Source organism: Hetaerina americana, unplaced genomic scaffold (assembly GCF_022747635.1).
Source record: "Hetaerina americana unplaced genomic scaffold, ioHetAmer1.1.p SCAF_85, whole genome shotgun sequence".
NCBI classification, from domain to species: Eukaryota; Metazoa; Arthropoda; class Insecta; order Odonata; family Calopterygidae; genus Hetaerina; species Hetaerina americana.
The window spans coordinates 1,549,286-1,572,892 of record NW_027287483.1 but is presented as its reverse complement, the minus strand read 5'-3'; the positions used below and the strand labels follow the sequence as shown (position 1 = coordinate 1,572,892).

The window sequence follows — 23,607 nt, the reverse complement described above, 5'->3', positions numbered from 1 at the left end:
GAAGAGTTATTTATTTTCAGCTAATTATATCCCAGTTATCGTATGCATTGATCCTTATATATTTTACGTAGTTGAAATTAAATTTAAAATACTTCACCTTTCCACATAAACCACTTTTATTACTACCTAGGTTTCGTTATGGTATAACATCATCAGGTCAAATCAAGGTTATACCATAACGAAACCTAGGTAGTAATAAAAGTGGTTTATGTGGAAAGGCGAAGTATTTTAAATTTAATTTCAATATGAAGAATTTCCACCAAGTGACGCCAGAAACTGTTTCATTTATTTTAAGTAATGTTTATGTTCAATCAATAACATATACCTCTTAAGTGTTTGTCATCCAGTTTACCAATTGGATTTAAGGTACATAACAGTTGGTTGGGGCACTTCGCAGCCTCATGCATATTAAACAAAACCTCAATCTATTCCCAATTATTCATCATTTCACTCAAATCACTTGGATCAAAATACAATCTTGACATAAACTGGTATAGGCTAGGCCCAACTATCAAACTGACAACATGTCAATAGAATAATTCAAAAAGATATCAAGCAACACCTACTCGGTAAGCAGATAAGGCTCAAAAATGTAATTGAAAAATGGTTGTGCACCAAACCACAGTACTTTACGAATGTTTCGAGCTGGACTTCGAAGTTATTATATTTTAAACATACTGTTGTACATTTCTTCCTCTACATTATGTTATATCATTGTACTCTTTGACAACATCCTCAAGAATTATACATGTATTATTATTATAAGAAATCTACTGGTTAAGGTAGCTTTTGGATGGCCAAATATCTTGCCTTTCCTAGGAAAATACTATCCAACATCCTTATCTACAAAAAGCCCCTCTTCATCTCCATACGCATCCTTCCTGCTTTCATTGATTGATGTTTCTCACTTCCTAAAAGGCATGCTTGAGATATGTATGTCACATTGATGGTAGATATTCCATATAGGCACAAAACAAATGCTATTGGAGTTTGAATGCAAATGGTAGTCACAAATAAAAAAGAAAACATCAAACAGGAGCAGTAAAAGTGTACCCAAGAACAAAATTATTTAACGAAAGAGAAACGAATTCATCCACAGTATAGAATTGATGTTCATGCAGGAAATAATCAAGTTTAGGTTAATATGACAAATTTCCTATTTCCTTCGTTTTATAGGTAATGTTTCCAGGGATTTCGTGAGATGACGACCATGGAAGCCTTGCCTCTTCCACTTCCAGGCATTACAATTGGGCCAAGTCCTCAGTTGACAGGACTCAAGTTTCTCTATACTGTCCATCATAAAAATCTTAGGATTAGTAATTCAGGTGGTTTTCTATCTCTTTCCTCAATAGTGTTTTCAACATGACACCATCACTCAATGACCACCACACGCCTTTACAACTGCCTCACTGAATAACAGACACTGCACGGTCTACCTTTCATCTGGCATGGGTGACCCTACCAGGAGTAATTATTATTACTACCATCAGCACAGGTCTACGGGTCATCGAAACGCAGAAGCTCTTCCACATCAAGGTTATAGTCCATCGGAGGGATGTATTTATATTGTAATCAAATCTATTTCATAGCAGTCTCAAAATGAAAGAATGTTAAAATTTTAATAGTGTTTATTATTAACTCCGAAAAAATACATTCAGATATTTACATATTCATTCAACATTCAAAAGGCATTGGCACTCGTGATGATAAAAATGACAGACACTTCTTAATTTGGTAAATATAGAAAAACATCTTATAGTCCGAGATAAGATTGATGTTCTCAGATGTCACTTAGTTCAAAGATAAAATTATGCATCATAACCAAATGAAACACTTATTCAATTTCCACGGGGTAGAGGACAATTATTGTAAAAGTAGTTTAATACCAGAGATCATATTTAGGTATCTGGGGTTTGGAGAAGAGAGGATTAATGAAGTGTGGGGCAGAGCAATTAAAGAGAGGAGTGGGAATAAAAGATATTTTTATAAGTGTTGCTCAAATTGCTGCATTGGAATATTCTTTACCATTAACATGCAAACAAAAACATCTTTCAATCTCCCTACCCACTTGGGTTACATACCCCTTCCCTGCCATCCCTAAACCACCGCTCATATTCTTGGGGAAGCCACCCACAGCTGTTCCCTTCGCCATCTAACCTTTCCTTAAGCTCAAATAAATATTTAACTACAATTGTACAGCACATTAAGAGCGCTGAAAGTGTTTAAGTAAATGGGTCAAAAATAGATGGTATTTAACACAAGAATGAAGTTTGATAGTTGCGGATCAAATGGCGTAACCAATTAGTAATGTACAAATGTAGTACAAATGGCGTAATTAGTAATTAAATTATCAAATATAGTTAACAAAAATCATGGCATGGTTGGTTACATGTAAAAGAGTAGTAACAGAGAAACACCAACAGTGAAGTTAAGACTCATAATTTCTTTTTATTCATGAAGTACAGGCCTTACTTCAGAGTCTGGGTTTGAGTGACATGGAACACATCCCCAGGACATTGAGGGCTGTGCTACCAATTCGTCTAAAGTACAAGGTTTTCAAAGTAATCACCGTTTAAAAAAGTTAACAGCATAATATAGCAAGAAGAACGTCGTGAGTAGCACCGTTATAACATAACACATAGCTCGTCTATTCGTTTGGCGCGAATTTATCACTTTTTTGAACCTGCTGTAACTGTTGGAGAGAAGTGACTGTCCGGCTTCAAAATCAGCACCCAGTCCATTTAACAGCAAATGATGATCTTTCGTCTCGGACTCAATGTCAACTACAAGCTTTTTTGACACCAACACATAATTGAAAAAAATAAATATTGTGGGTAAATCCCTCAATAATGTTTAATCACAATTAAGAAACCATACTTACAGTTTTAAGCCTAGATACTTTGCTAGTGAGACTCTCGATCCTATACTGATTTTCTGACTCTAGCATATCATCACCTAGAATGACAAGTGTTTCATTTGACAATGTATTTCAGAAGAATATCAATACCATATCGCCTATTCTACATGACATACCTTGAGGTGTTGCCATTTTTCCGAGTAGAACTTTTGAGCTTTGGTGTAAATGAAAATCAACGTTACCACTAAATTTCAATTGCATAAAATGGTCGTACGTAGGTATTTCTTCAATTTCTCAGTGACACATTCCTGTCTGCTCATGACAGTAATGATAACACTTCTACTCTATATATCTTTCCTCGGTTTGGGCTTGCACATTATCTAATCGCTGGTTTTGCGCTATCCTTTTCGCTCATTTATCACCTGTTAACTCCTGGCCGGGAGTTATTAGGAATAATGCCATTAACTTGCAACTCTGAAATTGTAGGCTTTTCTCTAGTTTAGTGGAACAGAGCTTAAGAGGAGACCAGTCAGTCGTACTAACAAATTTTTTATGAGATTTACAAATGACTCTCGATTAAGCGTATTCTGCTCCCTTGATATCGTTTATATTTACAAACTTTTGTCTAGTAGAATGTCAAATCATATTTCATTTGTCACATTTAGTGCGGAGGGTCCCCGTCATATAGCGAGAAAAATGACGCTAACAGCCACACTAAGAATAAAACACATGTAGCACCACATGCGTACCGCCCCATACTTTGAGAAGACGGCTATCAGTAGTAACACTTAGAGTTACTGATTCGCTCGTTCAATTCGACGAATCACTCCCGAATTGATCCTCGGTGCAGTGTTGTTAAGCAATGTTGGCTCTGAATACAAATATGTGGAAGTAACCCAAGTGTTCTTGTAGTGAAGGGGTCTAATAAGTACCTAACTGACGAGCAATACGGGAAGAGTCACACGTGTCTCAATATTCTGCGCAAATGACCCCAGCTGTCGGTCGCCTCCCCTAAATCTGCTACTACTACTCAGTATCCTCATAAGTTCGTTTGAATGAATAAAGCGTACACCATTCTGGCTTGACAAATTTACGTTAATTCGAGTATTACTTGATTCGTAGGGTCCTTTGGCGATTCTAACCAAATAACACAACACCCCCAGTATGACTCGGTACGCAAGAGGAAATTGTGCTAAAGGATGCAGTGGGAAGCAGAAAAACCATCCAACTGTTTGGAGCCAACTTAAAGCACAGCCGGTTCGTAGAAGTGAACGTGATGAGGTTGAGAAGAACCCGATGCCAAATAAGTTGGGTGTAATCATTCGGAAACCTGTCGACGGTGAGCAGTGGTTTGATTTTAATGCGAATAGAAAAAATGTAGTAGGTAGAAAAATTGTGAAAATGAAATCAGGAATCGCACCAGCATCTCATTCTAAAAACAGGAACGGAGACACTGTATCTGTAAAATCGGATAAGATTAATAGTTTATGTACGATTTCGCCTACCACTGTTAGCCAATCGAGAAGGACATCAAAGGCCGACAATCGAGGCGTCTTTGGTAATGGGAGATCCTACGATGATAAGAGCACTTCTAAAATAAAAACCGAAGGTGTCGCTTCTTTGATCGTTTGTAATTCTGTACCCAGATTTAATATTGATTCTTCTGACAAAATAAAATTACGTCAGAAGGAAAAAGCACTTAAGCGGGAGAAGAAAAAAGTGTGTTTTTGCTGTAGAAGGTAATGTTTTCGCTGTAGAAGGTAACTCTTGTGGCCATTAATTACTATACTCGATCTTAGGTCAAGCTCTTAATTACTTTTAAATCTTTTAGGTGGGGTCATCAACTTACTGATTGTCCAGAATTCATGCCCGTTGACTCATCGGATGTATCTCCGCCAGCTGGAGGTATTTGCTACCACTGTGGCTCAACAGAGCATAACATAAAGCAGTGCAGTAAACCTGGAGTTAATTCTCTCAAATATGCTCGATGCTTTGTCTGTGGAGAAGATGGACATTTAGCTAGGCAATGTAAATCCAACCCAAAAGGGAACTACCCGAAGGTAATTTTACTTTAAGCTGCTGATATATTTACCATATTGCCTGCCGATGTAGTAGATTTCATTGCAAATAATATTATCGACAAACTAATAAACCAGGAAAGTAACGTGTTTTTCAGTCTTAATTGGACTCAGCATTTTCCCCTTGATTATTTTTGCGGAATGCTTGCTAATGTTCCATGATATAAAAATGAAGCTAATAAATCCATTGGAAATAAACTGATAATAATTAGAGGGAACAAAATAATGGAATTTACGGTGAAAACACAATCAAATGAATTGATTTCTTTCGTCTGTTCGATTAATTTTCCTTATAATTTTTATCATGAGAATGTGATTTCCACCTGAAGTATAGTTTCCACTAAATGTATGTACAGGATCCCACTCCAACCAATAGGAGAGGTGGAGGAAATTCAATTGCATTGCTTTTGGAATACACCCTGCATGCTTGCATTTGTGTGTATTTATGTATTTTCATTTTTGGTATTTTGTTTAAGGGTGGTTGTGGATGGAGACTGGCTATACAGCTGTACAATTGTATATACAGTGTATTACTTTGGCCCTCCCAGCAAAACTTGACCTCCCACAGGACAATAAGCCTCTCTTCATTGCTGCCTATTTCTTTCCTCCCCTCATTCCATCCAGCATCCCTAACCTTACCTCATTTGTCTAAAATTCTCCGCGCTCACTGTCTTCAACGTCTCATTGCCCATCAAACTGCTCTGCATCCATCTTTCCTGCCTCTGCATTTCTCCCAACAATAAACTCTACTCGCCAACCATACCTAGCACTCCTATGTCCTATTCCCATTTTGGTACCAAATATTCCCGAGATAGGTAAACTGTTCCACCCTGTATAGTTCATGAACTCCTATTTTAACATTTAACTTAGCCTTTCTCTGTCTTGAAAACTGCAGAGCCTTCGTTTTGTTTAAGTTGATTCACATCCCACACACATTTTACTGGCTTATTGCTCAGTGATGTTGTGATGATATACTGTACACACAATGTCACAGGTATTCGTATTTGCACACAAAGCGTCTGTGTCCACAAGGTTATATCCAACTTGAAACAATATGTGGCTTTACCTTTGTCAAATCCAAGAAACTGGTGGGGATGCCATGAGAGTAACTTTTAATGGAGTCATCCTCTAAATGTGCATTACCATGCAACAATTTTAGAGTTTTAAAGTCATTCGCCTTGACCGGGATTCTGGTCAAGGCAAATGATTTTTACACTTTGAAATTGTTGTATTGCACTCAGTATTACTTGCAACCCCTTTGAATGAAAAGCATTTGATTGAGTGGGGGGCAAAGGTTGAGATGGGAATGAGGTAGGGGACTGCAGTTTAAGAACAAGTGATGGGGTCGTAGGGAGAAAGAAAAAAAATTCTTCTGTAGACAAGTTTTAGTCATTTAATACTTATTACTTTACAAGAGATGTAGATATACTAGGAAAATGCTCAGGGAATCAGTTAAACTATATAGCGGTTAAGCACCGATTTAGAAGGAGCATGATTAGTTAGCACCATGTCCGCAGGCCTGAATCAGTTCTGATTATAATTTAATACTAATGAAGTGTGACAGCTGATTCAAGAGTATACAACAGGTAAGACGGATTAGGAAAGCTAATGTAGAGGGCTAAATAACCAAAATGAAAAGGAATAATAGTAGGAAAAGAACAATGAAAAAATGGATTACAAATAAAATGATGATTTAGGAGACAGTATAAGAATGTAAACAAGATTTCAGAGAAGTAATAAACTGATGCAGGAGACTAATAGGTGGAAAGAAATGTGGTGTTGCTTTTGGATGATACGGAGAGTTTAATGAGGACGGTTTGAGTGGGCGTACTATGCTGGAAGGTGATAGGACTATTAAAGTGTCAGAAGGAAAAAAAGCCATGCACACTACCAAAGTTCACTATTTGGTATTCTAATGTGTTGGGTAGATTTTGGGTGGTAGACTATCAAATAATAATCTTTAATTGTCCCCCTGGATTTACCTATTTTTCACCTTTTGAATGGTAGACTACTACGCTCAAAGCTAGAAGAGAAAAATTATTAATTGACCCAGGAAAAAGTTAACAGGGATAGAAAGAATACATTGAGTAGTGATATGGTATACATATAAGGCCAGCAAGAGTAGACATTAAAGGGGAATATGATGTACCTTAGGTCTAATTATTCTTGATTGCAGGTTAAAAAGAGCATTAAGGGAATTGAAAAAAAGTAAAGGCAGCTGTTAGTGAGGATTTTAGAACAATGTCAGATTTGGCACACAGCTAAAGTGGTACTTAGGATCATGAATATAAGGATGGATATCAGGGAAAGTGATTACTATGGGGATGATCAGTTTGCTTTCAGGAAGGATAGGGTTACCATAGTGGTTATGTGGTTATTAGGTTTCTAGTAGAATGGAGGATAGAATACAACCAGGAACAATTTTTTTTGTGGATTTTGAGAAGGCTTTTGAGAAATGGGGTAGGAGGATAGATGAATGTATTGCGGAAGATAGGGTTAGATTGGAGTGATATGTTACTTTGGAATCAGAAGAGAGGGGTAGACTGGAGAGATGAATGACTTAATAAGAATCTGTGCAAGTCTTACTGCTTGCATGCAAGTAACATACGTTGAGATGGCTGTTTTATGAAGGGGATTAGGTCAAGGCTGTCCAGTATCATGCATTCTTGCATGAGGCATTGCAATGTATGAGGCATAGTGGAAAAGTAAGGACTGGTTTCTTATATTTAAATTTGGCTGGTCAGAACAAAGTGATACACATGCAGTACCATCTATTGAGTGTTTCCCTAGCCACTGAAGTTATTGTTTTGATTCAGTAGTTGGTTGCAGTAGTTGTTGTTACATCAATTAGTTGCAGAAAGGACCACTGATTAATGGAAAGAATTATGCATTGTTATTGCTCCGGTTGAGTAAAGAAATAAAAAAAAATGTTCTTATTTGTCAAAGAAAAAAATTCTCTTCCATGAAGACAATGCATGAGTGTACACCTGCACAGATTTTGTGAAAATTATGGAATTAAAGTTCAAATTAATACAGCACACACTGTATTCAGTATATTTGGCCTCAACTGTTTTTACATTTCCAAACTTGAAAGAATGGCTTGGTGGAAAATGGTTCATGTCGAACAAGGAGGTCATCCTCAACATAGATACCTAGTTTTAGGTCCTTCCGAAATCCTACTTTTTGGACAGCTTAAAAATAGTGGGAGAAATGCTGGGAAAAGTATATTGAACTAAAAGGAGATAAAATTGAAAAATAAAATAAATTACCCAAAATTATGCTTTTCTATTTTTTCTGCACTTATTGAAGCACCGATGTTGTTATCTGTTAATAAAATCTTGTCTCCTTAAAAGTTAAAAAGTGAAGAGAGAATAAGGTCAATACTTTAGATTCTAACAATACGATTTATGTATATTTTACTATGTTCTTGCGGGCCATTTTCTTATATTTAAGTATTGGTGAGTCTGAATAAAAGCTGTAAGCATGCAGCACCATGTAATGTTTCCGGAGCCGCTGAAATTATTGTTTTGATTCAGTGGTGGCTTGCCTTTCGGTGAAAATAATAATGTCCTCAAAAATTGTTGCTCCTTCCATTTGCGAATTGCCCACTGTGATTCACTAATTGTGCGCGAAAGGATCATCAGCTGCCCAAAATCATCAGGAGATGTGCCTAGTTTATGGATCTATGGTGATGAGTGACGGAAAAGTTAGATGATGGTGTCGAGACTCCAAAAATGGCCACATAAATTTGCATGATGAAGATTGGAGTGGCAGGCCCAGTATCCAGATTGATGATATCATTCAACAAGTGGAGCAAGAACTGCGAGCTGATTGAGAATGGATGATTAGTGGCTAATAAATTTCTTCCTATTGAACACCCCACTATTTACATGATTGTTTTGGAAAAGCTCAGATATCACAAGATGTGTGCAAGGTGGCTACCATAAATGCTTACCAATCAATGTAAAGGAAGTTGAGTAGATGAGAATTTAAGGACTGCCATCGACAAGATAGAGATGACTTGACCTGGCACCTAGTGAGAGTTGAGTGATTTTTGCAAGAGATGCCATTTCCTCTTCTTGCACTTGAAGCAGCATGTATGATGGACAAGGGTTTGAAGACCATGAGGAACTCAAGACCACTGTTGTCAACTGATCCAATTATTAGGTGGTGAACTTCTATGCTGAGGGATTACAGAAGCGGATGCAACATTGCAAAAAGTTCATAGAAGTGAATGGCGTTTATGTAGAATATCAAAATAGATTTATATGAAACTTAAAATCAGATATAAAAAATTTTTCCAATGAATATATATTTTTTGACGCTATAGCATCACTCTTCAAATATGCATTATACAGCATATATGGAGGAAATTGTGAAAGAGGCATAGGCAGAACTCAAGATAGGAATGCAAGTCATTGGGGAATTCATAAAATTAATTAAATTTGCAGATAATTAAGCTTTAATTAACCAGTTATCTGAACGGCTACAGTGATGCTCACTGCATTAGAAGATATTAGTAGGTGATGGGACTTAATGAAAACAAAGGTTATTAGGTTCCCAAGATAGATGAAGGCTGCGTTAAATGTTAATATTGGAGGATATAAACTAGAGCTGGTGGAACATTTCACTTATCTTGGGAGTATTTTTTGAACAAAGCAGTCAAAGTAGTTAGAACATAAGAAGAATTGTGAAATGGTGTGATGCCATGTGCTGCTCTAAGTTTGTAGCTTGTGAAGTACATGTTCATGTAACACAAGAAGGCCCATTTCCCTATTCATACACTTTTTTGACATTGTATTGTTCCGCATGAAAATTTTGGTAGTATATTGCCTCTCCTTCTTTGGTATATTTTTACTGAAATCATGGCACTTACTATTAAGAAAAAGTCAGGATATTAACAATAAGCATAAAAAGAAACGGGCTAAAATTTGGCAAGGACGGAAAAAGAAATGATTGCCCAGGATTGGGCCCATTGTCTATTCATGATTCTCATGGTCCTTTTTTATTTTTACAGGGTGGTGCATGTCGCATTTGTGGGGAAGTAAGTCATCTCTGCAGTGAGTGCCCCAATGGTGTTGATAAAACTTCAGTATTGGAGAATTTTCTTTCGTGTACCACTGAAGGTCCAGTTGATAGTCTTCCAGAAGATAGTATTAAAAACTGCCTTCAGAATTTAATCCCTAGGAAATTTGTTCAATTTAGCTAACTTTTTTTTGATCAAGATGTTGTGGTGGCTAATGTACTGGCTCCTTACCCGGAGGGTCCAGGTTTGAATCCTGGAGACAGCAGATGGTTTCCAGCGGATGGGATGTTAAACTGTGGACCCCTTGGCACTTTTTGTGAAGAGTAGGATAATGCTGATAGTGGATTTCACTCCACCCTTCCTAATTTCTTATCCATCTCTAATGCCGCAAATGACCTCAGCCGTTGGTTGCCCCTCTTAAAGCTGCTACTGCTTAAAAAAGTTTTCATTATACAAATATAATCTTTGTATAAATCAGTGTGGGAAGAAGCTCAAGGTTACATTTTTGCACTAAATTTTAACGTAAAATATCACTGCCTTTTGGATAAGGCATGATGATTAGTATCCTTATTCTTCTTGCAATAAAGAAAAGTATGGCATCCTTATTTTTCCTTTGAGAGCTTCCATGGACAAGGCTCACTATATGGAGATTGTGAATAATGTGTGTGGTGAAAAGCCTGTCATGTAGTATTGAATGAGGTTCCCCTCCCTTTCCTTCAGTGATGGTCTTCAATACACCATCATGATGCGTTCAATTAGCATCTCTCTTGTGAGTGTCCTCCCATCAGTTTCTCTCTTCACCCACTCTGAAGTATTTCATGCGCTCCCCATTTCCATTGCCTCTGACATTATTTTTCTGCTGCCCCTTTGTCACATCCATAGCAAAGGAGACTCCATACGAAAGTCTTAATGAATCACTTCCTTATGCCCATTCTAGTACCATTTAGAGATTTTATAACTGAGTAAATATTATAACAAATGAGAAAAGATATGTATATATAAATTGCTGTATGGAATAGTACTTTGATCAAAACCTGTTTCATGGGATCTTCAGTACGATTTTGGTGGTAATTATAATATTATGTAAAATTTAAATGGTTGAAAATCACAGCAGTTCAGGTATTTGTTTTTTATTTTAGTGCAAGTTTTTGGTCTAATCTCAAGAACCAGTAGGACCAGGAACCTAAGACCTGAAATAGCCCATGACTGAAATGTAGATTTGTTAATGTCTGTATTAGAAGTTGTATTTAAGTGTTCCCTCAAGAACTTTTATACATTAAATGCACTCTTTTGTATTAACAATTTAATGGTGTATAATTTCTTTATGAACTTATAATTCTGTAAGGTATTTGGTTAATATGTATATATAACATAATAAACTACTTAAAATAGTTTTCCTTCTGAACTCAGTTTTGGATAAACTCAATTTGATAATTTTTCACTTTTACTCTCAAAAACAAATATAAGGTTTTACTTTAATTGGTCTCTTTCAAATAAAAAGAACCTATATGTGAATTGACAAATTTTCATTTCTCTCTCAATACCAGGTTTTCCTTTAATTTGGGTCATTTTTATAACTTCACGACTTATGTTCATATTTATGCATTTAAAAACCATATATGCATCTCATTCGCGTTTAATGTCCTGGGATACCTGGTTCTTTTCATCTGCCAAAAATTGCATTTTTCTTCTGATTTCGATTGTTTTCAATAGCCTAATGTTCTTTTATACACAATATTTCAAAAGATACATGTCTTTTTAGAAATAACCAACTTCAGAGATAGAGGAAGCGTGAACAAATGCGTTTAAAAATGTCACTGAACTTGACATTACAACGTCACTATCTATAGCTCTCATAACTACCTAGGTGACGTACGACACATTTAATCGGCAGAAGGGGTCCCAATGAAGACCTATCTTTTAATCCCCTTATCTTAAGAAAATATTCTATATGTAGCATTTATATAATCATAAGAGGAGATATAAAACTGGAAAAATCACCGAACTATAATACAGTTGCCTGAAACCTGTATGTGATGCTTAAACAAATGAACAATCAGAGTGATTATATTGTCCGTGTATCTCCTAAGGTAGTCATTTGCTTTCGACTTGTATTTGTGCTCATCCACTGGATATCTCTTTAATTCATCCCATCTGGTGGAGGAATGCCTAATTTTGAGGAAATAATGAAATATGACATTACTATTTATGAACTAGATTTGTACATTGTAATTAAAATAACATTAGGGAATTGTGTATGCTCATTTTATTTCTTCATCTCATGGTCACTGCTTGACTGCATTGGTATGTTATGAAACTGCAGCCAATCACCTTTCCAGCCGCCAAGGCTACTAAAGCAAAGAGAAATCTTCTGCGATGTCAGGGTGATTCAATTACTTCCTGCTCAGGGCAGCCTTGGCCTCTTCTGTGCTGGAAGGGTGCTCACAAGGTCCATGCTGGCTATGGGACACTGGTGGTGGTCCACGGCTAGACTTAGATGCAACCCTCCGGATGTGGGGTGCATCTGAGTCCTCTGCTCTCTTGTAGAAGGTTCCTGAGGTTCTTGGCAGAAGGATGTCCAGGGGCTCCAACATCCTATCTTCATACATTTGGGAGATGGGGGCATAATGACTGCGCACCAAAGTGTAGCGAAGAGCGGAATTCTGCACTACTTGGATTCAAATGAGACTTTTTCACATCACTCCTGACCATACTGGCGCTGCATACATGGTGACAGGCAACATGCATACATGGTACAGCCGATGCTTCGCGTTCTTGCTCAGGACAGGTGGGCGAATAATCAGCCAGAGCCAACTAAGCACTGTAAATGCCTTCACATGAATACAAAGCCATTGGGACTTCCAAAGAAATTTCCAGTCCATCAGCACTCTTGAGGTGGAGATCCTGTGATTCCAATGGTAGAACGACCTCATTCACCGACAGGTCCGCTCCTGGTGGACCTCCACGTCTCCTGTGTAAGACAATCATTTTCGTCTTTGGCACGTTGACTGCAAAATGCCATTGACAATACCATAGCAGCAGTTCATCAACAGCACCCTGCAATCTCCAAAGTTTGGTCTCCTTCCTCCAGGATCTGCACAGGAACGCTGCATTGTTTGTGTACAGGGTCAGGATTTCGTGATTCCCGCACCATGTAGGAATGTTGTGGGAATAGATGTTAGAAAGCAATGGCCTTACTATGGACCCTTGAAGCACGCCAGTGGAGCTCTCTCACCCCAGTGTCCGCCTCGAGCCATCGCACTGTTTAGGTCCAGTCTAGCAGGTAGGAGTGGATCAACTTGGTTATACAGGGTGGGAAATACAGTCATCTTATCTTCAACAGGAGAGCCAGATGTAATTAAATGCCTTATTAATGTCGATGAGAGCTCCGGCAACTGCCATCGTCCAGCTGAAGGCATATGTAATGAAATCAGCTGTTCTCACCAGCTGATGGAACAAGGAATGCTGCTTCTGAAAGCTGAACTGTTCCTCCTGGAAGATGGTTCACTTCAAATGAGAGTACTTATTAGCCACAGGAGCAATTAGTAATAACCAAACTGGGAAATGCCCTAGGGAAGAATGACTCAAAAATTGTTTCCATATGATGGAATGAAAATACATAGTGACCAGCACACAATAATTAATTTATTTATTTAACAACTTCATTTGGGTGATTTTGAGACAATATTCCCTTCTTCCACCTAACCCTTATCCATTCATACACTAAAGATGATTACAAAAACCCCAACCCTAGGTGGAGGAAAACCTACCTAGGGGGGAATTGAACCCACAACATCTGCATTATCAAGCAAGGAGCCACCACCACTGGGGCCAGCTAATGATGCATTTCCAAACTGAAATCTATGGTGATAAGTGAAGGTTCTTAAAAGGTGGCTGTAAATAGGCAGAAGGGGATTGAGACAATAAAGCACTCAGGATTCTGAATTATATGCAGGCTTGAGAACCTTATTACATGCTAAATGAAATTATAAAATGGAAATATATCTGTTGTATCATCTGAAGAAGATTTCAGGCTCATCTATATTATAAATGTCATATGTGGGGCAGCTGGAAATTATATTAAGAGCAGCCGGTGCTAGGAATACTAATAAATCATACTAAGAACGTTTCAATAAACAGGGGATTTATTCCATGTGCTTTGCATAACAGATCAAGGTCAACGAGGTTAGATATACGTATACTATGGGCACGTTGTGCACAAAAGGGATGAACGCATGGCTGGAGTTGTGACGTGACTAGCCTTCCGCGTGGCTCACGGTTCCTGCCACGTGGGTCGTACCTAGAGTGGCATCTCACGGCACTCCCCTGAATCCCACAAACAAATGACGAGTGAAATCCACTACATCATTGAGAGAAGGCATGAACCGCCACATCATATCCAACAGCAACTAATGATAAAAATTATTTCCATTCAGTGGCTTACAGGTAGTATGCCAACTCTCACCAGAAAATTACTTTTCCCTCTTTCAAAAGCTCTAGAGAGGGTTCGGAGAATTGTCCTAGTAACTGTGGTCGAAGAACTATGGCTACTAGCACAGACTTCTTCAAGTTGCACTATATCACTAACATTTTTGGTCTTTTCAAGCATTATTTGATAATTTGTTAGAAAAGTCTAAAATACATTTCCTTCTCTTCACAGTAATATTTTTTCACTTTCCCCTCTATGGATCATTTTGCCTTTTATTTCAAAATTTGTCTATCCTACACTTGCTTTTTTGGCAAAATTCATTCATTGAGCATTTAGGTAGTGTAGTTATTATGAAAAGGCAAGTCATAGCAGGGTTCATTTATGCCATTATGGATAGAAACCCGGCAATTGTACAAGCCTACTACTTAACTAAAGATCCAATGGGTTCTACAATTAAACACACCATCCAATATCAGCATACTCCACTTGCTTGTCCAAGTGCTTCATCCACCTAGCACCTGATTAGGGATTGGGATATCTCTGAAAATATTCATTAGGTACCTGGATACTTTGGATGGGAAGCCATTACTGCACCAACCCAATCCCTGCAATCATTAAGGGATCATAATTTGCCTGATTGTCTCTGGCAGGTACATTAAATGAGGCACAGGCTGTTCTGGTCACAATACTGTTGATGGATGAATGGAGTGGAGGCACAATATCATAGGGTTTTAAAGATTAATGCCTATAAAAAGGGGTAGTTTCAGAAGGTAGTTATCTGGATAGCAGATGGCTGTTAGGATAAGTTCTGATGTAGTTATAAAGGGAAACTTATAAATACAATTGTGTTTTGGTTCAGGGGGAAAGAAATAAGGGGCAGCAGTATTTTGGCTGGAAAAAGAGGCAAGATGATGAGAAGCATATGGAAGGTTTAAAGATGGGAAAAGGTGATTCTATTGTGAATAAATGCTTTAAAACTCCAAAATAAAATATTATAATTTTCAGTTGTCATTCAAAACAAATTCAATCCATAGCCCACCATATTAATAACAATTTAAGCACCTATAATGCATGGCTTGAATATTTACTTTTCTTAAGAATTGATTATAAGTGGGAAAATTAACTCGACAATATTACTATTCTTATTCACCATGGAATTTTATTAAATTAAATTTTGAAAATACAGTATTTTCAGTTGATACTGTCATATTCCTTTAATTTTGAAGTTGTGATTTTTTGAGAATATATTGGAGAGTTTAAATGAAATATCTAATATCTATGAACCTTTACTGTGCCTGTTAGTAAAAAAATTAGCTTATTTTTCTTTTTATAACATAAGTGCAAATCAGTAATCTATCAATATATTTAAAAGCACAAGGTAAACTTGTTTGGTTAGTTATGGAATGACAAATATACTTACCTGAGCAAGACTTCTTCCACAATTTTCATTTTCTTTCAGAAAGTGAAGGATCAAATGATAACTTCCTAATGAACAAGTAGATGAAAGGGTATTGGGAAATGTTATTCATGCCAAAAATATCTTTAAGTTGAAAAGGGTGCATTTCATACCTCATCAACTACAGAAAAGTAAATTTTGTTTTACAATAATTCATAGTATGTATGCATTACACTTGTAACCATTTGAGGACAGCTGCCTGCCTCTCCATAATTTTAACATAAAACAATCATTCATAGAAAAATATTTGTGTAGGTACCAATACAAATAACTTGAGTGTTATCCATATGTTTATTACATTCATACAATCATCATAAGAAATACTTCTTTACATTCTCTTGTTTTCCTAGATAAGATCTATTAATACATAGACAGTTCAAAACTATGTACTAAAAGGAAAGTTTAAATTAAAAACAAAATCTATGATGAGAAACAATTCATTTTTGAGTTTTAAATATATAAAATGCAAATTTAATTCTACAGCATACATAGATAAAAAATAGCACAATTCTGTAAGTGCATTCATTGATAAAAATGCCCTTTCAGTAACAATGTATATAGTACATTGATTGGCATATTGCACTTAAATGTTTCAAGATACAAGATGGAGTAGTAGGTATATGATCAGGCCTCGGAGCGACAATGCACACTTCTTCACATGAAATGACAAATGTGATAGTGAAAATTAAACTTGATTAGATATATACATGTACGTGTGTGTGCATACATATCCATATTAAAAGATTTTGTACCTTTTTGCACAATTTATTCTAAGATATAATGTTTCACTGACTTCAAGCGTCATTATGTACAAATTTAATTTATACACAGCACTGTAATACATAAGCTTAGGATATATAATAATAAATACCCCTAAACGTATATATTACAGTGCTTTAAGAAAATGAAACTTGTACCAGATGATTCGGCATATCTTTGATGAAATGAATTGCATCTTTAAATAAAGTCTGTGGAAAAATCAAAATCTTTTAATTGATATCAAATGCATCCACAAATGAAACCTGAAACCATAGAGTATATGCTTACATATGCATATATATATATACACACAGATTACCAAGTATTAGAATACATAGATTTATGGGTTTACTTCTTTGATGATATCTTTAACCAGGAATCTGTATTCCAGCTCAGGCTCTGAATTACATTACACCTTATAATGGTGAGAAATGATGAACCCCTGCACCAATAATTACTTGAAATAGCCCATGACTAAAATTTAAAATAGATCTCCAAATTTCTGTATTAGAAGTCAAAACTTCATATTTTCAGTAGAGAACTTTTTTATTTACATACTTTTACCAGAATTAATATAATCCATAGCCTGAGCAGGGATAGGGATTCGAGATGGAAAACATATCATTGATGAAGTACACCTATAACCTATATGTTAACATACTTGGGAATCTGTCATCTGAAATCACCCCTAGTCCAGCAATTATGAGACATACAGAATTACATATATACATGCTTGAAGAAATGAAAAAATAATTTTTTTTATGAATTATGTTTCATAACTAGCTGAAACAGCATATGACTCTTGATGTGTGTTATTCCATTCAAGGCAAGAGATGAGTTTAATTCAAACACATTTCATTAGAATACTTTTGAATACTAAATTATTGTTGCATATTATTCAACTTAAGACATCACCTTAAGACCATACAAAACTCACTTTTGGTTTTCTAGCTGAATGCTTTCACAAATTGGATGGTACAATGCAAAGCTAAATGTGAAGTGGCCAAATGGATAAGGTGCCCACTTCTGACAGCAAAGGTCGGTGGATTGATTCCAAAGAGTATTTCTTTCATCAATTTTTGTTTTCTTTGAATTCCCATTATCCTTTACTTCTTTTTGGGAATCCTTTCATAAATTAATCAATTGTACAGTTTATTCCAGTTTTGCTAAATATGCTGCACAAATGAATAGTAAATTTGCATATTTTAGCAATAACAAAACTTCCCAACAACAATTCTCATAATGAAAATACATTATCAGCTGTAAAATTGGGTTATTTGTGCCCCTTACATGAAAACAGACATGAAATACTTGGTAAGAAAATAGAGCCAATTCGATGGTTTCTACAGTGAACTAAGGAAAAATGTTTACCGGTGAATGGATAACAAGCATTTCTCAATAAAATGGAGAAATACACTTCTTGCAGAGAAGAGAGAATTTTGGAGACTATGCTGAAAATAAAATGCTACGATGTGAGAAAGCAGCTTGCTCCAAAGCCTGATGGTTGAGCACTCTAGTCACCCAACCTAATTCTATAGACTCTCAAAGAGAATCTAATACTTGTACATTATTTTACTATTTTCAGTGATGGTGAATGTAAATCTAAAAACTTACAATAAAATGTCAAGTTAAAAATTGTAAGTATGGCAGTTAAAATTTGAAAGGAGTCAAATAATATCTGACAATATCCAAAATATATTTTGATGAAGCTTGGGCAAATTCAGAATTCAATGGAATGTGTTACCATGTAATAAGAACACTTGTGGAATTTTTTCACCAAATATGTGACTTAGACATACCTGGCTTAAATTAGAGATTACTATTATTCTCTTTCATGCCCATTTTCCAGATTTAATTTTAAAATTTAATATTTTTAATAATTAAAATGTAAATTATTCTTATTGACTAAAAAACAACACATCACAAGGGTTCAACCCATTCACAATTTCACTGCAGCACTGTACACAACATATGATTTAATTATTTCTAATTCATATTCAGACTCCTTATCAGTAAGAATCTATTGCAGTGCCCTTAAAACTATTTAATTTTCTTTCATTTCAGCCTTAGTTATTTTATGAATAAATAAAGAAATTAGCATTTGATAATTACCTAAACAACAGCAAAATAAAAACATCATTCAATTTGCATTGAATATAGTAGTCAATAAAGCAACATGGAATATGAAAAAATAGTAGAACTTAGCATTCAACAAATATTGTATGAACCTCACATAAATAAGATTTCTGATTGGGGGAGCTTTGGCCAAAGTATTATCTGTAGACATCAGATGCAACACTCAACTCAGAGAGAATCCCTCAAGATCAATTTACAAGTGGAAATTCTGGATTACTAATGCTCCTCATGTAATGAGGAAGAATGTGAGGCACACACCACCACTCTTTGATGCATAAAGTTTCCATTGTTCCATCAAGACCTTAAGGTATGCCCTGAGAAAGAATAAAAAATGCCACACCCCTTAATGCAACCAACAACTTTGAACAATATGGCTGTTGACGAAAACACAACTGCCAACAATTGGTGCCAAATATTAGCTTTTGTACCTGACTCACCTCCACATATAACTTAACTCACAAAGATCCCATGTTAAGGAAAGTTATGCAATAAACAAGTAAGCATCTTAAAGAAAACATTATGTTCCTCTCCATCTTCATGCACAAATGTTTCCCCTCTGAATAGAAGCTTTAAACTTTAAACACATATCACACAAAAATCATCACAAAGTAATTCAATTCCATGGGCTATCTTTTCTAATTTCAGCTTTTGGATTGTCTCCCACTAAACCAACACTATCTACCCTCTGCGCCCTCTGCACTCTCTACAATTCTCACCAGACACTTTCCAAATTCTTTCACCACTGATTGCTCCACACGTGCTAGGGATGCATGTCCAAAACGACGGTGCACATCTATTGCTTGTGCCAGCATGCACTGAACAGTAGCCTCTATCACAGCAGTTGTCATCAATGCCCTGGGTTTTCTGAAAGGAATAAACACAGTTTTACAGCTACAGTCATCTGAAGTTTATATCCATGAACCAAGTCATTTCAATGGAAAAATTGGAAACTCATGGTTCATAACACAATTTCAAAATAGCAAGAATTTTCTGTTAAGCCGTCAAACTCTTTTCCTTCACAATCCTTGCCTTACATTACCCTAAAAAACCCTTGCTTTTTATGCCAATCTACATGTATGCTACCATCCACATCTGGAATCCTCATACTCTGAGCTAGATGCATATTTCATAGCTAAGAATAATTTATAATGGATTATGAAATGGTGCATTATATTATCTCTTCAAACACTTCATGATGAGGAGAATTTGCATTTTAAAACAAATTTCAAACCAGCCAATCCAAGGGGGAAACCACTAGGTCAGAATGTTGACATATGACTTCCATGATTAACAATCTATGCATTTCTATAAATTAAATTATAATACTCTCCATAGTGTACATTTACATAGTTTTTCATGGGATTTCTCGCTCAACATTTATATTTCATTCAAATGTTCTAATTTCTTTTGTAGACCATGAATAGCCGAGGTAACTTCTACCATGCCCCCTATATGTACAAGGTTTGTATAAAAAATATTGGGAACAATTTTTCCTGACGTGACTACATTGCAACACACTCATACTGTGCAGGCTTGGCAGTTGGGGGTCTAAACTCCAATATGCGCCAAACACCTCCAAGCATTGTTCAGGCTAGATAATGTTTTCAGTGGACCCCTGCTGAGTGACTTGGTGCAAGCACAAAAATGCAGTGAACAACTGAACAATGGTATGCCTATAAATTTTGTGTTGGACTGGGGAAATTGGCTATGGAGACGTTGGGCATGATTTGGCAAGTGTTCAAGGAAGAACGCATGCCACAAACTTCAGCTTTTAAATGGCACGAGCTCTTCAAAGATGGCCGAGTGTGGAGGACGAGCCCCATGCTGGATGGCCATCCACGTCAAGAACCGATGACAACGTGTGCATGAAGTCCTGAATTAAGAACGATGGTTAAGTGTGTGCATGATCGCAGGTTGTATTGCCATTGATAAGATAACAGGACACACCATTATCACTGAAAATTCGGCGATGCAAAAGATCTGTGCTAAACCCCTTCCAAAGGTCTTAATGGACGACCAAAAGCAGACTGGAGTGTTGGCTCATGAAGACCTGTGACGCATTGAAGAAGACACTAACTTTATGGACAGTCCTGACTTGACACCAGCAGACTATTTCCCATTCCCAAAAGTGAAATCCTCCCTCAAATGACACCACCATGGGACCTTAAGTTCTGTCAATGAAGCTTGCATGCATACCCTTAATGACCTTCTGGAATCCACCTACCAGGGAGCCTTCAAGTCATGGAAAAACTGCTGGAAAAAGTGTTGACACTTCAGGGATGTATTCTGAAGAATTTTGAGGCATTGTAAAGGTATTGAAAATTATGTAAAATCAAATGAGCCTTGACAGGTATTCACAAATTCAGACCTGTTCCTATGGAATGTTGTATTGAACTCTCTTCAGAGGACAGGCATTACGATATTTTCAATTTCAAAATTATTACCATCATTAAGCATCCATTTAACAAACATATTTTTCATTTTTAATTGAATTTTTATGCAACATGGTGACTGGAAAATATCTGCATTTTTGTATCAACTTGTTAGATTAGTAGATATGCTTACTCTACTGGCTACAACCACTTTGGCAGAAATTTGCCCTATTCTATCATGGCAGAGGAAGTAAAAATATGTTACTATATTCTTAAACCTCATTGTAGTCATATGAATTTTAATTTGGGTTCAAATTTATAGAATTGAATTTCCCCTTCAAGCACTGTTTGTTTTACATTTGCATCTTGCTTGCGTAACATCACTTTTCACATTGTAATTTCCTCTTTACTATTGGAATGGCATTCCTGGTACCACAACTTAAAAAACAATATTTTGTTATGAACATTCAGGCAAAAATATTATACGAGATCATGAACAGCTTTATAAGTATTGAAATAGATCACAAGCATGTCACTTGTCTCATTCATGGAGGAATTTAAATGATTAATAAGATATAAATTGACTTAGAAAGAAAGTGAGATTCTTTGGAGGAAAGTAGCCCTTACTTTCCAAGGGTGGGCCCCATATGCGTCACCTCACGCACTTGAGCCGAGAGTCTGCTTTTCACAGCTGCCTGCTGGCGGACACGCACCTCTGCAGCATCAGCAAGGTCTCTCAATGATTTTTTTTCTGAGGGGCTTTCCTCAATATTCCTGCAACCTACACATTTGCACATCCCTGAACATGGGATCTTGGCCTAAAGGGATAAAAATGAAACAATGAGCTCAGTAGTCTAAATTAATGATGGGCCCTCGCATCAAGTGGAATTCAATGGCTTGCAGAGCACAGGGAATGACATTTAGACCTGCAATGCATGGATTCTACAGGTTTATAATTCAAACAAATATAATTTATAAAGCAGCATGCTTCTTACAAATAATTTGTATTTGGGACGAGAATTTTCATCCAAAATCATTCAAATTTGGTAAAACTTAGGTATCTTAGGATAAGTATAAATGCTGCACTAAATTAAGTGGGCATGAGATACTTGAGGATTGTTTGAGCCAAAATAAGGAGGGATGGGATAAGAAGAAGAGAGTAGATCAGGAAGGAATATGAATCAGATACACTGATCACTGATGAAGAGCCCTAAAAGAAGTACCCTTCCCTGGTTTAGTCATCTTGTCACAATGGACTAGCCATCCCTATTCATCACTTTTGTTTTGGGGTTGTTGTACGTGACCATTTGGCCACCTCAGACTTGATTCTGGAATGGTGAAGGGTGATTAGGTTGAGGGAATATGGATGTGGGAGTTTGTTTTCGTGATTTTCAGTCTTCTGTGTTTGTCTCATTAGCATCATAGTCCCAGAGGTGTTCAATGAGAGGGTTTCCTGTCAGGGGGAATTTTTCTGCAAAGGAGTGAGTATATTGAGGTTTTGATGGAGTGAAGAATAGGTGTTATTTTGAGGTTTTTATGGGGGTCCTAATAAACCTAGGGGCACTGGTAAGTTTTCTAATAATTTTGTAGTGTGTGGTTGGTATTCTGCTAAGGTGGGATTTGCTGCTAGGGACCAAACTGGGATGGCATAAGAAAGGAGGGGACGGATCATGGAATTGTACAGTAGTAATTTCGTTTTTCTGTTTATGGGAAATTTTGGCCTAAGTAATAGTTGTAAGGTTGTTCCTGAGGCTGTGGCTTTGTTAATGGACAACCGGGTGCGGGCTGCCCAAGTAAGTTTTGTATCTAATGTTACTCCAAGGAATGTTGCTGTTTGGGACTTAGGGATTCCTGTTGTCCTGTAGTAAATAGGGGGGCATTCTGGTTTTCTCCTTCTGGAAAATACAGCATGGCTGTATTTTTTTGTACCTACTTTTAGCTTCCACTCTTCAGCCCAGTCTTAGAAGGTATAGATTTATTCCTGGAACTTGTACTCTGGGCTGTCAACGTAGTGTCATCTGCATATTGGAGCATCCGGGTTTTAGGTGTGGAAGGAATGTTGTTCACATAGAGGTTAAATAAGGTAGGGGATAAGATTGCACCTTGCGGGACGCTGGAGGAGATAAGGTGAAGTTCAGAATTTGTGGAGTGGATATGGGCATAGAAGGATCGGTCTCGGGTAAAAGATTGGATGGTTTTTGTAAGGTAGGTTGGCATGGGTAGCTGCTGGAGTTTATGTATAAAGCTCAGGGTTCATACCCGATCAAAGGCCACTTCAAGATCCAAGAATACTGCATGTGTCGTCTTGCCGGAGTTGAAGCCAATGGTGATAGTTTCCACCGGTCGAAGGATTTGTTGGGAAGTGGACATTTTTTCCCTCAATCCTGTTCCAGAGGCACAGGATTGAGGGAAAGGAATCCCCCCCTCTGGCCAGACGAGGGAACCTTCTTGGATTGCGGAGAGGAGTCTATGGTGAATGACATGTTCAAAGACT

General features: G+C 36.9%; 2 protein-coding genes and 1 long non-coding RNA gene across 5 annotated transcripts in view; 1 reads left to right on the top strand and 2 right to left on the bottom strand.

The window, feature by feature from the left end:
- Positions 1-2,751: 2,751 nt before the first annotated feature.
- On the bottom strand, positions 2,752-3,457 carry LOC139698411 (uncharacterized). Its single transcript, XR_011702919.1, has 3 exons — positions 3,034-3,457; positions 2,882-2,955; positions 2,752-2,790 (listed from the first exon to the last, which is right to left on the bottom strand). It is a non-coding gene; the product is annotated as an uncharacterized lncRNA (long non-coding RNA).
- A 110-nt stretch (positions 3,458-3,567) lies between these two features.
- On the top strand, positions 3,568-11,309 carry LOC139698410 (uncharacterized). 3 transcript variants are annotated; one of them, XR_011702918.1, is made up of 4 exons: positions 3,568-4,196; positions 4,300-4,596; positions 4,689-4,917; positions 9,953-11,309. XR_011702918.1 is itself a non-coding variant. In XM_071597308.1 (4 exons), exons 2-4 carry the CDS (start codon positions 4,022-4,024, stop codon positions 10,142-10,144), a joined length of 996 nt encoding a protein of 331 aa, XP_071453409.1. In that variant the 5' UTR covers positions 3,568-3,902; positions 3,980-4,021; the 3' UTR covers positions 10,145-11,309. The 3 variants fall into 3 exon arrangements, 2 of the variants coding, with proteins under 2 accessions (XP_071453409.1, XP_071453408.1); XM_071597308.1 differs by having other exon boundaries at positions 3,568-3,902; positions 3,980-4,596; XM_071597307.1 differs by having other exon boundaries at positions 3,568-4,596.
- Positions 11,310-16,135: 4,826 nt separating this feature from the next.
- LOC139698424 (protein lin-54 homolog) overlaps positions 16,136-23,607 on the bottom strand; it is a 62,989-nt gene continuing 55,517 nt past the window's right edge. Inside the window, exons 10-11 of the mRNA XM_071597324.1 lie at positions 21,741-21,931; positions 16,136-19,605 (exon numbers count right to left, since the gene is read on the bottom strand). Coding sequence (XP_071453425.1) covers positions 19,416-19,605; positions 21,741-21,931 — 381 coding nt within the window. The 3' untranslated portion in view covers positions 16,136-19,415. The remainder of the gene's footprint in view (positions 19,606-21,740; positions 21,932-23,607) is intronic.

Coding starts and splice junctions, on each gene's coding strand:
- LOC139698410 (XM_071597308.1), top strand. CDS start 4,022: ATGACTCGGTACGCAAGAGGAAATTGTGCTAAAGGATGCAGTGGGAAG. Junction 4,597..4,688: donor GTGTGTTTTTGCTGTAGAAG/GTAATGTTTTCG, acceptor TAAATCTTTTAG/GTGGGGTCATCAACTTACTG. Junction 4,918..9,952: donor CAAAAGGGAACTACCCGAAG/GTAATTTTACTT, acceptor TTATTTTTACAG/GGTGGTGCATGTCGCATTTG.